General features: G+C 41.3%; 1 protein-coding gene across 6 annotated transcripts; it reads left to right on the top strand.

The window, feature by feature from the left end:
- Positions 1-1,976: 1,976 nt before the first annotated feature.
- Positions 1,977-12,540, top strand: Zfp37 (ZFP37 zinc finger protein). Of its 6 annotated transcripts, none has more exons than XM_031377563.1 (4): positions 1,977-2,370; positions 5,307-5,391; positions 5,739-5,870; positions 10,823-12,540. In XM_031377563.1, the coding sequence occupies exons 1-4, from the start codon at positions 2,338-2,340 to the stop codon at positions 12,367-12,369; spliced, it is 1,797 nt and encodes a 598-aa protein (XP_031233423.1). In that variant the 5' UTR covers positions 1,977-2,337; the 3' UTR covers positions 12,370-12,540. The 6 variants fall into 6 exon arrangements, with proteins under 6 accessions (XP_031233423.1, XP_031233418.1, XP_031233420.1 ...); XM_031377558.1 differs by having other exon boundaries at positions 2,214-2,370; positions 5,310-5,391; XM_031377560.1 differs by lacking the exon at positions 1,977-2,370 and adding an exon at positions 2,655-2,853 and having other exon boundaries at positions 5,310-5,391.
- The last annotated feature ends 1,634 nt before the right edge of the window (positions 12,541-14,174 follow it).

The raw sequence follows: 14,174 nt of genomic DNA, 5'->3' as shown, positions 1-14,174 counted from the left end.
CTCCTCTCTCATCCACCTTTTGCTCTCCTGCCTGGCTATAGGCTGATCGGCTCTTTATTTAACTAATCAGGAGGTAATGGAAAACAATGTTTTACAAAATACTTAGTCCTACCAAAGTCCAGACTGCAACTAGGTCTCTGGGCACAGAGTTCAGCACTTGAATGCACAAAAGCATCCTTCAACAAACCAATGAACTCAAAGCAACTGGCCCCAGGTGCTCCAGCCTCTCAGACTGCCTCCATTAGGCATGCTCCTTCCTGCACAGTAAATGAAACAACCAACTCTCCCAGGATTTAGTCAACATCCCAATTTTTTTAGGGTTCCCCAAAGATGCCATTGCCACCAGACAGCAGGAAACAACACAACGCCCTCATTCCCAAGAGGTTGGGTAGGTGGTTATTGGTATTTGAGTGGATTTAAGCTGTTGCCTACAGATTGTTACTGGTAGTGGTCAGGGAAGAAACAAACAAAAGGCTAGATTTGGGGATCTCTTTCTCTTTTTTCCCTCTCTCCTCTCTCATCCTTTCTCTCCTGCCTAGTGTTGGGGGTGGGAGGGGGGTCGTCAGAGGTTGGTCTGGTGCTCTGTATACAAATGCTAAGTTCCTTGCGGGTTGTTTTTTTTTTTTTTTTTTTTTTTTTTTTTTTTTTTTTTTTTTTTTTTTTTTTTTTTTTTTTTTTTTGCTTCTGTAGTTCTGTTTCTGGCTAACTGTTCTTGTTAGCTCAAATATGTCAACCCAGAACATGGTTTTGTAAAAGCACATCCAAAGAAAGGCTCAGTGCTACACTGGGATCCCAAACACCCAGTGTAGTCACTGGCTGACTTTCCTATTGGTTTGAACAGGTGACTGAGCAGTCTTCTTTGGTGAATGGCAGAGACTCAAGAACTACAGGAGGGTGAAACTACTGGGGACAAGCAGGCAAGGGGTGTGTGTGTTGGTTGGTTGGTTGGTTTTTAATTTGGGCTTTGGGATTTAGCTCAGTATAGAGTAGTTAGTTGCCTAGTAAGTACATGGCCCTAGGTTCTGTCTTCAAAAGGGGACTTCAGGAAAAAAAAAACAAAAACAAAAAAACAAACGGCAACAGCTTAAAATGTTAGTGCCTGTGAAAAGGCTCAAAGTGTACAAACCATTGTGGTAGGTAAGTCTGGAGAACTGAGAGAAGACCCTGGATCCCCACAAAGAGAGAACTGACTCTTACAATTTATACTCTGGCTTTCTCCCCCTGCACATACACATAAAGTAAATCTATAGAAATCCTTATTTTATTTTGCCCTTTTGAGACAAGTGTTTTGTATAGTCCAAGCTAACCTCAAGAACTTGAGGTTATATAACTCTATATAATAAGGCTAGTCTTGAAAAGAGTTTGCCTCTGTTTCCTACATAATGGGATTGCAGGCAGTCTCCACACTGGGTCCACTTTCCAATAGTAGGTGTTGAGTCAATTAAAGAGTAACAATGTATTTGCAATAATCTCATCACCTCTACCCCATGCAATCCAAAATGGGGGCGGTGTGTGTGTGTGTGTGTGTGTGTGTGTGAAGGTTGTGTAGTCTTGTTCTTTGTCCCCTACCAATAGAGCTGAGCACCTTGATTGTACATATATACATATCAAAAACTCTACATAAAACCTGTTGAGTGAGTGAATGCAATGAGGATGTTCAGTGGTGCACTGAGAAGTCATTTTAACAGCTGTGTAATTCTGAGGAAATGTCTTCACCAATGCTGAGCTCTCACCGGGAGTGATGTGTTTGCTGTCTGCCTCTTCCCTCCCCCTCCATTATAAGAGTAATCCAAAGAGTTTTTCCTCTGTCTTAGTGATAAATGTCTTTTCTCTGTAAATCAACGTTACTAGTCTAGACCGGTTTTTCTTGCTTCTTTCACTGTAGGATTCGTCATTCTGCCTCGCGGGTTTCCCCGGCAACTACAATTGGAAAACCCTTTGAAAAAGCAATTCCAAGTTCTGTAACAGAACTCCCGAGGTGAGGCCTCCCTGCACCTCCGGGGTTTCGGTTCTGGGGTCCGTGTCCCGTGTAGCAGTTCCTCTGAGCACTTCCTTCCTGGGACACCTTCGCAGCTCCGGGAACCGGGACTAACCAGTCGCCAGTCCTGCCTGCACAGTGATCCCAGAGGCGCTCGCGCCTCCGCTGTACGGCGGGGTCCATGCCAAGATGGCCGCGCCCACAAGCCACCTCCGCAGGGCTCCGCCATCGAAGCCCCCGGACCCTCTGAAGCGGTGCCCGGGGTGGCCGCCATATCGGCCTCTGACTCCATCAAGGACCTGACAAAGCCAGAGGCGGTGGGCCGGAGGAGTGCGGACAAAGCCAGGCCTCCGAAGGAGATGGCTGCATCCGAGCCTGCGGACAGCGATACGGTGAGAACCGTAAGGGTTTGGATTGGTTTGGTTGTCGGTAATTGGAGGGTGACTGGAGTCGGGAGTAGACAAGATTTGAGAGTCTGTGGCGTCGTTGTTGAATAGTCTTTTGGGGAGGCCGGTGTTCTAAGGAACCAAGGTATTAGGGTATTATGGGCATATGAGTATTAAATGCCCGTGATGTTGGGGGTATATGGAGCTGGGGATTGCTGTGATTTTAGGAAATCAGTGTTTTGTCGGATCCGCCTAGGCAAGTGATGCTTGGGAGCGGGGAGGCGTCGGTAAGAGTCACAGTGACTGAGTTTGGGTCTGGAAAGCTAGCGAGATCAGAAATGAGGGCTTTGTGATGTATTACAGACGGGAAGCCCTACAAGGATTAGAATTTGAACAGTTTGGGAGCTGGTGTGTTAGGTAACCGTGGATTACAGGCTGCACTGTGAGAGGGCAGTGTGGAGATTTGGAGAACTGGCTCATTCGGAATATGTGAGGATCAGAAGCTGAGGCCTGGGGGGTCATTGATGGTGCTCTTTCTGGAAGTGTATGTAATGAGCAGTGTCTTTTAAGAGTCCGTGTTTTGTGTGCTATGGCTGGCAGTGAGCGGGGAGCCTGGAGGCTAGTGGGCAGTTGGTGGAATACAAGGAGTCTTATACTGAAGTGCTGTTTGGATGGCAGATTGTCATCTAGGGTATCAGTGGTCTAACTGTCCTGTTAATGATGGGGTTCTTGGTAGGAATTGTTAATAATTATTGAAGGTCCTTTATGATTCTGTGACTAGGATTCTGAGGCCAAGACTTTGTGAGCTTGCACGGCTTAGTGATAGGAGATTCTGTAAGGTCACTGAAGTCCAGTGGAAGTTAGAGACAGGGATATTTGAGTGTCAATGGCTGGAAAATTGTAAAACAGAGTATAAGATGAACACCTATTTTCATGCCAGAGAATGTTTTAATTAGCAACATACAGGGCCAGTCTCTTTTTAAAAATAATTTATTTAATTTTATTGTATGTACATTGGTGTAATGGTGTCACATCCCTTGGAACTGGAGTTACAGACACTTGTGAACTGCCATGTGGGTACTGGGAATTGAACTCAGGTCCTCTGGAAGAGCAGCCAGTGCTCTTAACAATTGAGCTATCTCTTTACTCTCTTCACTGTCTCCCCCCTCCCCAGTCTGTCTTTTAAATTTGAGAAACGGAAAAGAAACAGTAAAATGTATATCTATGTGTAAGTAAGATAATTCTAGGCAAAGGGAACTGTTGTGAAGAAAGTAAAAGAGGATAATGTGTAGAGAGTAAAAACAGGAAGTGTTTGTTTCTCAAGTTAGTCTTTAAAGAAATGGCAGTTGATTTAAACACATTGACAGACTGTGGTTAATGCAGGGATCCAAAATTATTCAAAGAAGAATGTCAATTGCTAAGGCCTTAAGATAGCAACTAACTTCTTGTTATGGTAAAAGAGAAAAAAAATAATGTGGCTGGAACACACACAGGGAAAGTAGGAAAATATATAATCAGTGCTGGAAGGTTCTAGATCATGTAAGATCATATTGGATATGTTGGATGTGGATTTTATTCCCATTTCAATGAGAAACCACTGGACTTAAGCAAGGAAGTGATTTGATCTGATTGATACATCAGAAAGATCATCATTGCCTACTCTATGGAAGATGAACTACAGGTCAAAAGTAGGTGTCAGAAGTCAGATGTTTATTGCAATGTCAAAGGCAAGAGATATGGTGGCAATTTGGAGTTACACCAAAGAAAGTGAAATCACATTCAGAGTACATCTGGATGTGAGCTAATAGGGCTTACTGGTGAGTTAATATAGACAATGAGATTGAGATTAGCTTTGGGGCTTCAGGAAATGGAGCCTAGGATTTTTGTATATGCAAGTAGCTAGTTTTGATATAACCCAGCCCCCAATAAAAACCTCTCTGGACCTTGCTGGGGCTTTCCAACTCATTTTGCATGCATGGTCAAAACTCGTTTCTGCAGGAATTAGAGTGCTCTGTGTGACTGTACTGGGAAAGGATTCTCGGATGCCTGGGTTTGCTTTCACCCTGACTTCATCCCTTCCTGATTAACTGATTTGCTTTGAGTCCTTAGCTGTAATGAAACATGGCTGTGATTACAGTTACAACTCGGAGCCTTGTCACTCTTCCTATTGAATCACTGAAGGTTAATGTATTAAAAGCTGGTGAGTCTGTAAACAGATTCGAGACAGTGAAAGTAGTTAAGAAATGGTGGAAGCAATCGTTTCCGTCCATCACTAGATCCTAAGGTAATAAGCCACGGAGAAAACTTAAACACAGCCTGTACTTGAGATCACTGTAAGGTGCAGGATCCCTGGGAGATGGGTGGATTTTATTTCAAGTGAATGGAGAAGTTAGAGCTGGAGTTTGCTGGCAGAGAGTAGGGTTTCTGTAATGGACACTGTTGAAGAGTTCTATTGGTGTCAGTGATTGGGGGTTAGTCAGATTAGAGATCTGGGGGAACTTCTGGGAGTTAGAGATCAATGTGTCTTGTGAGACTCTGTGATTGAGGAACCTGTGGGCAAGTGCCTGGGAGGGTCTGCTGATGTGTGAAGTTGCTGTTGTTAAAATTACTCACAGGATTGAGGAGAATGGTACAGACCTGGGTATTGGGAGGACCCTGGCAGTGAGTGTCGGGGTTATTAGAGTCAGACTGGAAGTCTGTGAGGTAGAGATTAGTGACAGATCCAAGTCACACTTTGCTGGTCTGTGAGGATGAGGGATTGCCTTTACAGGTTGAGAGAGCATGTTTAAATGTGTATTGTGAGTCATAGTAGATAGTTGAGGTGAGAACAAATTCTGTTGTTCAAATCACTCAGGAACCTGGAGAGTTAAGACGTGCCAGACTGAATAGGAATATGATAGGAATCAGTAACATTCATAGATGTATCTGTGGCTTTTACTCAGAAGGAATGGGAGCAGCTGGAACTTGTGCAGAGAAACTTGTACAAGGATACGAAGCTAGAGAACTGCAGCAATCCAGCCTCAATGGGTAAGGATCGTCCCCACCACCCAGGACATGTTCGCTGCAGTCCCTTCTTCCTCGAGTCCTTGATGTTTTCTTGTTTTATTTGATTTTATTGATTTTATTTTGGTGGTGGTGGTGATGGTGGTGGGTCGGGGGGTTTAATGCCTTTTCAAAACTAGGAATGATGCGTGTATCATTACCTCCAAAAGGGAAGGTTTACTCAGTTGAGGTACATGGGCATCCTTATTGTGAAACATTAGAAGCCATATATGTTCATTTACCTTGAAAGGCCCTGAAGTACAAACATCATCAGGGATTGACTTCTGAGACAGTTGGCCCAACACTCAGTGTCTACCATTTCTTATGAGTAGGAAATCAAGATCCCAAAGAAGACATAGTCTCCAAGTTGGAAGGAGAAGAAGAGCCATCATCGGGACAGGCGAAAAGAACCAGCCCAAGTAGTCTGAACAAAGCAAGGCCCAAGAAAACAGGAGCCAGTGCGAGTAAGTTTTTAGTTTCTTGGTGGTAAGTTTGGAATTCTTCAAAGAGTAATTTGTAAACTTTTATTAGGGCTGGGAATACAGCTCAGAATAGAATGATTTCTCACAAGGACCTAGATTTAATCCCCAATATAGAAAAAAAAAAAAAACTTTTTTCTTAAAAGTCCTAGGTTTTCTCCTCTATACCAGGAACTAGTAGAAAGGAAAACAAAACAAAACAAAACAAAACAAAACAAAAAAACCACCAGAATCTCTCAGGAGGAAAGGAATTTAAAGTACAGATGTTTTCTTACCTTGGAGATTCTAATATTTCCTCTTTCTATAAACCTGTCCACATGAGAGGCTCATGAGAAGCTCTTATTTTATGGAGAAGGAAAAAAAGGGTGAATGGAGCCACTTAATTACTCCTTGCAATTAATCACTGCTTGGATGTGGTAGCTATCCATCGAAGCTACTTTCAAGCATGTGGCTCAGAGGGGTAGGCATGCATAATCTCTTTATAGGAGATGTGCTGCAGTTCCAAATGCCATGGCATTGGGGAGCCAGAGAGGCATGATCTTCTATGAAGAGCAAGAGTACAATCAGTCACCATTTTGTGATAGGGGGAAAACTGAAATCCAGGGCTCAGCAGCCTGAAGTGACTGGCTCCCTTCCCTAGCCCTTTGCCTACCTGTATGGCCATCGCTGAGCTTTCAGTTCTGAGTCTCGTTCCTGTTTACCATATTAAAAAAGAGTCCTCAATTTGCCCTGTCCTCTACCCACACACCAGTTCCCTAATGTGTCATAGTTTCTCTTAATGAATTCAGACATTCTTAGATCAGTCTTTTTTCTGCATCTCTGGGAATGATGGATACCCTTGCTCCTAATAATTTTGTTTCTTTCCTCCAACTACAAAACGCCTGTTCTGTAAGACAGCATCATGTCCATTTGCCCTTAATCCCTGGATGATTTGAATGGGATGTACCCCATAGTCCTCAGGCATTTGAGGCATCACCCAGCTGGTGGTGCTGTTTGGGGAGGTTTAGGAGGTGTGGCCTATTTCCTGCTTATAGTTCAAGATGTGAACTTTCGGCTTCCTGCTCTGAGATAATCCCTTGCTGCTATTTCTCCCTGCCATGACTGTTGAGACAGACTTATCTCCCTGAAACAATAAATCCCCTCCCATCCTCCCTCTGTTGACTTGGTCCTGGTGTTTTATCACAGCAATAGGAAAGTAACTAATACAATCTCTAGTCAACCTTCTTGTCCTCTAGTGCCCACATTAATAGCTGTCAACCTTAAGCTCTTGCCCTGACTTTAAACGAGTGAGTTAAAGCTCACTTGCTTTGCTGATGGTCCCTTTTAAGTTCATATCTCCTTGTGTTCTAGTCCTCTATTGCATTTCTTTCAAAAAGATCTCCCATTATGCAAATACAAGGTAATTTTTCTACACTGGCAGTTTCTAGATGGACATCTTTGGTATCTTTGTTGTACTTTTTTATCGGAGCTGCTTGGAGGAGATTCTTTAAGAGTCAGCTATGGAAAGTCTCATGTTTACTCGTCAGACACTCCCTTCATCCTCCCTGCTTTTGACCTCTGATTTTAGCCCTGGGTTCTATGATCCTCTTGTCAAGTCCCACTTGTTTGTGTGTTTTTCTTAGTTGTCACTGACACTACCTGAATCAGGTTTACCTCATCTCTAAGTCTAGTTCTTAGAAGGGTTTAATGAGTCTACTTTTTCCTGATTCTTCTTAGATGTTACTGATAAGCAGCACCTATCCTTGCAGGGCCCAGGGAGCCCATGCTTATGTTTCTGAAGTTACATTTGGTTTCTCTTAAAATTTAGGTTTTGGTTGCTTTCTTAAATTAAGAAAATTACTTTCCTAGGAAAGGGCATACACACCTCTAATCTCAGCACTCAGGAGGCATAGACAGAGAGATCTATGTAAGTTTGAGGCCAGCTTGGTGTACAGAGTAAGTTCCAGGACAGCCAGGGCTATACAAAGAAACCCTGCCTTGAAAAACAAAAAAATAAAAAAACAAGAAAGGAAAAGAAGAGAAAATTATTTCAGCCTTAATCAATTATTATTCTATCACACCCAGATCTGCTCTGGTATGATCTTGTTACATACTAGGACTATGATTCACAATCCCTTCATAGTCGAATTGTCTTTTCATGCTTTCTATCTTTTGGGGGAGTGGATAGCAGTTGCAACAGCTCCATCCATCCCTGTAAGAAGTTGGTTATGGGGCTAGGGAGATGGCTCAGTTTGTAAAGTACTGGCCACACAAGCATAAACCTGAGTTCAGCTCTTCAACCTCCATGTAACAAGCTGTGCCTGGACGTGCACACCTGTAATCTAGCACCAACGAGGTGGAGACCAAAACTGGGACTTATTAGCCAGCATGTCTAGCCAACAGGAGAGCTCTATGTTTGGTGAGAAACCTTGTTGCAAACATAAGATGCAGAAAACAATCTAATAATGGCTTGATGTCAAACTGGCTTCCATATGCATGGGCACATGGATATGTGTTATGGGAAATATTAAAATGAAATAGCAAGTTCCTGAGCTACGCCGGGAACCAGGGGGCCACATGGCACCAGCGGGGTGTTCTCATCTCGGCAGACTCTCAGGCCCGGAGCTCCAAAATCTGTTCACCCAGCTCTCTAAGTTCCTTTGGCAGGTCGTTGCCGTGCCAGCCCCATGCAATGACCACCCACCTCTCAGTTAGCTGTCACAATTCCCAGTAACCCAGTAAAACAAAACTCTAGAAGCTTAGACTTAACCAGTCAGATTTATATATCAATAAATTATCAATTTGCAAGATGCCCACACAATAATTGATAATGAGCCAACTGATGATACAAGCTGCTCACCTAGATTAGACCAGTTATCCCAATTATTTTATCATCTTATTGTATTCCTACCTACCTGTGGCTATTTAAAGCTACACAGAATCTGGATTGTCTTCCTCTTGCTCCATCTTCCTTCCTCTCCCTACCTATCTCCTCCATCTCTGTTTTTGCAACTCTTCACTCTGCCTCCCTTTTCCCTGTCCAATCACAGGAAAATTTTTTTGTTGTATTAATAATTAAAGTGATTGGACAGGGAAAATCTGCTACAAACGTGCACATAAATACAAGTGAACATGTATACACACAGGCAAAGATTTTTTTAATTTTACATGTCAAGAGAACAGGTGTAAGTCTTGATCACTTTAAGGAGGAAATTTGTCCCTGTCTTCTCCATCGTCACTAGGTATCAGAAGACTTTGTGTTGCTGTGCTATCTGGAGGGTCCTGTTTATCTCTTTATCCCAGTGTGATGAATCTCTTCAGTCCCTTGATGAAAGAGCAGCTAACAGTTCAGCTTTTTGGACTCCCCCTTCCCCTACTATATCTAATTTCCACCAAACATTCTCTCTCTATCTCTGTCTCTGTCTCTCTCTCTCTGTCTCTCTCTCTCTCCCCCCACCCCGCTCTGTGTGTGTGCCTCTTTCTGTTTCTCTCTGTCTGTGTATGTGTCTCCTGTCTCTGCTTTTTCTCAGTGTGTTTCTGTCTCTCTGCATCTCTGTCTCTCTGTGTCTCTTATTTTTCTAACAGGAATTTATATTATGTAGCCCTGCCTGATCTGGAACTCATAGAGATCTTCCTGCCTCTGCTTGTGAGTTCTGGGATTAAAGATATGTGCCACAATAGCCCACCCCAAACCAATTTCTTAAATGCCCTCCATAAAAGAGAGAATTTCGTTCATCCATTCAGATACCCTTATTTTTTTCCATATAAAATTATTTTATCACTGAGGTGGCTATTTACTCTTCCATATGTTTCTCTCTTTAAATGTTTAAAATTCTTAGGTCAGATGACTTCCCCATTTTATTTCTATGCAGAGAGCTATTAGGGAGTAGTCTTAGAGAAGACCGATGTTTTGAGATGTTTCTAAATGTATAATTGTGCAATGTGTAGGGAAAAGAACATAAACAAGTGGTTAGAGCCATGAATAAACTTGAAATTGGCCATCAGCTATTGGAATGGTGACAGGATAAAGGCAGATACTCCACAACTCACTGGAAAACCAGGTAGATGCTCACTGTAAACCCAGATGGTGTAAAGCATTTTCCAACCTAATTACTAGGAATTTCATGACTTTGTAAAAGCATCAGTGAACTTAGAGGAACTATGGAGTCAAAAGTTGTTTAGTAAGAATGTCCTTATACATTGCTCATGGAAGAAAAGGCAGGAGCAGCCTCCCTGCTTAGAGCCACAGCCATCCGCTGGTTCCTCAGTTCTCCTTGATAGATGTATTCTCTGTTTCAGTTTATTTTAGCTAGCCTTAGTAAAAATAGAGGAATTTATTGAAGAGGACTGAGTGCACCTCTTATAAGCTAAGGGCAGAGAGAGATTCTAATCAAACTCTACCAGGAAGAAGAACTGGCAACTTAGAAGTCACAGGGAATTGGAATTATGCACACTATATTCTTGAGAACTAATAGTCCTATATTTCTGCTTCATGTCATCTTAAATTTAATCACAATGGGGAGATTAGTAATGTCTTGCTGTGTAGCCCAGGCTGACCTCAAAGTTATGAAAAAGTATCTTCTTTCAGCCTCCTGAGTACTGGGATTAATAAGCATGTGCCACTGTACCTGGCATAATCACAAAGTTGTTTTTTTTTTAATTTAATGCATTGCTTGTTTAGTATTCCTTGTGTCTATTTCACCTTCTATCTATTTTTAAACAACCAACTCTTTTCCTAATGACTACTTCAGTTGTCTTTCCCCTGGTTTTACTATAGCTTTCGTCCTATCAGATCCAAGAGGATGGGGACAGTCATTCTTGATGCTTATTTTACATTGGTAATTAAGGTTGAGTAAGTTTTCAACCCCAAACAAGGAGGGCATCTCTTTAGGAAACTTATAAAGAACTTCAGTGGGAGTGCAGAAACTCACAAGAATGTCTCATTAATTCTATTTTAGAAGTCCAACAAGATGGTGAGCAGAGGGAGGAAAAACAGAAGTCCCAAAGCAAACTCACTAAGGAAGCGTCATTCAGGAAGAAAAGTTCAAACAGTAAGAAAAGCAGCGAGTATGCTTTGCTGGAGAAAAAACGTGTCCATTCAAAACACGTTCCTTCTGAAAAAAGGTTGCCTAAATCCAATTCTCATGGGAAGAACTCGAATCAGGATTTAGACTTACCCAGTCAGATTAAAAACTCTATGAAAAAGAAACCTGATACAGCTAACGAACACAGGAAATCACTCAGCCATCCTGCCTCTGATGTGAACAAAGATGAAATTTCAACTAGAAAGAAATGCAACAAGTTGCCCAACAATAAGTTGTCTGATAAAGGTGACAAAAACCAAACCAGCAAGAAATGTGAGAAATTATGCCACCGTGGTGCTTCCCATACCAAGGAAGACAAAATTCAGACCCGGGAGAAACGGAAATCGCCCCGCCGTAGTCCATCTAAACCTGACAAAGCCCCAGGTTCTGGGAAACCTTATGAATGTAATCAATGTGGGAAGGTCCTCAGCCATAAACAGGGACTCCTTGACCATCAAAGAACTCACACTGGGGAGAAACCATATGAATGTAATGAATGTGGGATAGCTTTCAGTCAGAAGTCCCACCTTGTTGTTCATCAGAGAACTCACACTGGGGAAAAACCATACGAGTGTGAACAGTGTGGCAAAGCGCATGGTCATAAACACGCCCTCACTGACCATCTAAGAATCCATACTGGAGAAAAGCCCTACAAATGTAATGAATGTGGTAAAACTTTTAGACACAGCTCAAACCTTATGCAACACATAAGATCTCACACAGGCGAGAAGCCGTATGAATGTAAGGAATGTGGCAAATCCTTTAGATATAATTCATCTCTTACTGAACATGTGAGAACACACACAGGTGAAATACCATATGAATGTAATGAATGTGGCAAAGCTTTCAAGTACGGCTCATCCCTGACTAAACACATGCGAATTCATACAGGGGAGAAGCCATTTGAATGTAATGAATGTGGGAAAAGTTTTAGCAAAAAGTCACACCTAGTTATACATCAAAGAACTCATACAAAGGAGAAACCTTATAAATGTAAAGAGTGTGGGAAAGTCTTTGGACATAGCTCATCTCTTACCTACCATATGAGAATTCACACAGGTGACTGCCCCTTTGAATGTAATCAATGTGGTAAGGCCTTTAAGCAAGTTGAAGGCCTTACCCAACACCAGAGAGTTCATACAGGGGAGAAACCCTATGAGTGTATTGAATGTGGGAAAGCCTTTAGTCAAAAGTCACACCTAATTGTACATCAGAGAACTCATACAGGGGAGAAACCCTTTGAATGTTATGAGTGTGGAAAAGCCTTCAATGCAAAATCACAACTTGTTATTCATCAGAGATCCCACACTGGAGAGAAACCCTATGAATGTATTGAATGTGGTAAAGCCTTCAAACAAAATGCTTCTCTTACCAAACATATGAAAATTCACTCAGAAGAACAATCTCAGGAGGAAGATTAATGTAGGAAATCTGACAGCTGACTGGCTCGGTGTTGTTTAATCTTAAAAGATGTTCTCAATTTGATGTTAGAAAATCTTTTTTAAGAAAGCATTCCTTGTGATACATGAGAGGATTTGAATATGGATCTTTACATAAGATGGTAATAAAATTTAAACTTGATCCTAAACCTTTACAGAAAATACTGTATTTTTACACTTGTTATGAATTGTCTCCATATTTAGATTAAAGTCTGAATCTTTTAAAATAGTCAATAAGGAGATGAGGCGATATCATAATCAGCAAAATGCTTGGTAATCAAGTATAGAGATCTGAATTCCATCACTTAGGATCCACGTAAAAAAGCTACATGAGGTGGCATGTTTTTGCAATCTCACAATTAGCAAAGTTGATGCAGGAGAGTCCCTGAGAACACCCGGCCAACCAGACTTACTTAATTTGGAAGCTGTAGGTCACAAGAAAAAAAACTTTTAAAAATAGTGTACAGGGCTCCTGAGAAACAAGGTTGACACACACACACACACACACACACACACACACACACATTTGTGAAAATATTAACTAATTAGATCAGCAAACAGTAAAATATGACAATTCATGAACTTTTTAGATGTGTGCTTAAGCTCCACCGTTAGTACTTAATTTGCATTTATGGTTATTGCATACTTACTGCCTTGTGTAAAATACAGGTGAGGTATCCTCTGGTATTGTCTAGCTTTCTTTATTAATGTTTCTGTTAGCTTCTGAATTAGTAGGAAAACATTGGGGAGTTTGCTGTGTTTTGTTTTGTTTTGTTTTGTATTGTCTGAGACAGTATCTCACCATGTATTCCTGGCTAGCCTGGAACTTGTTATGTAGTCCAGGCTGGCTTTGAACTTGTTATGTGGACCAGGCTGGTCTTGAACTCACAGAGATGTGCCTGTCTCTGCCTCCCAAGTGCTAGAATTAAAGGCTTCAATAGAAAACTTTAAGGGGTTTTGTCTAGATATTGTTAATAAGAGGTTAATAAAAAAGTGGAAAACAGCTGAAAATGTGTTGGTAGTGAGTGATACTTGTTATATTTTTAAGTACATAAAATTGTTGAACAGTGTATATAGTATGTTATCATTGTGGACAGAGTGTGTATGTGTGTCCCTGTCTTTTTATGCCTCTGTGTACATATAAAAATATTTATACCCATATATTTGTATATGAATAGACTTGTTTTTTTTAACCTAGAAGAAAATTAATAGTGGCTACCACTGAACACAGGAGTGCAGCATAGAGGTCTGACATGTTTTTCATGTACATGTGTCTAAGTCAAATATATATTATATTTCATATGCACAAATTAACAGTTTAAAAATATAGCTGAGTCTACTCCACAGTGTTATTTAACAAAGTGATGTAAGATTTCTATGCTCATTTATGAACAATGAATTTGAAGTATATGACATTAAAGTATATTGAATTCTCAGAGTTTCCTACAGAACATAGATTTGGTTAACATGACTCATAACTGTAACGGTACTTGCTTTCTCTTGTTTGCTATTAAAAACTAAAGATGAATGAAAGTGAATGTGGTATTTTATTTCATATTCAGAATGGTAATTCACAAATGTCTTAGTCAAGGATTTTGGTTGTATTTCGACAAATGCCCCCACGCCCTGTTCTTGCCCAGTAGCAGATGATGTTGTTGGATCACTCACTTAGCCTCTCAGAGTCTGCTTCAGAAGGCTTGTTGGGAAAGCATTCCAAAAGGTAATGTACATCAGTTTGGTTTTTTTCAAGAGACCTGACTGCCATTGCAAACTGTATTAGCTAGGTT

This window comes from Mastomys coucha, unplaced genomic scaffold, assembly GCF_008632895.1.
Source record: "Mastomys coucha isolate ucsf_1 unplaced genomic scaffold, UCSF_Mcou_1 pScaffold18, whole genome shotgun sequence".
Taxonomy (NCBI): domain Eukaryota; kingdom Metazoa; phylum Chordata; class Mammalia; order Rodentia; family Muridae; genus Mastomys; species Mastomys coucha.
This window is presented reverse-complemented; position numbering and strand designations above follow the sequence as displayed.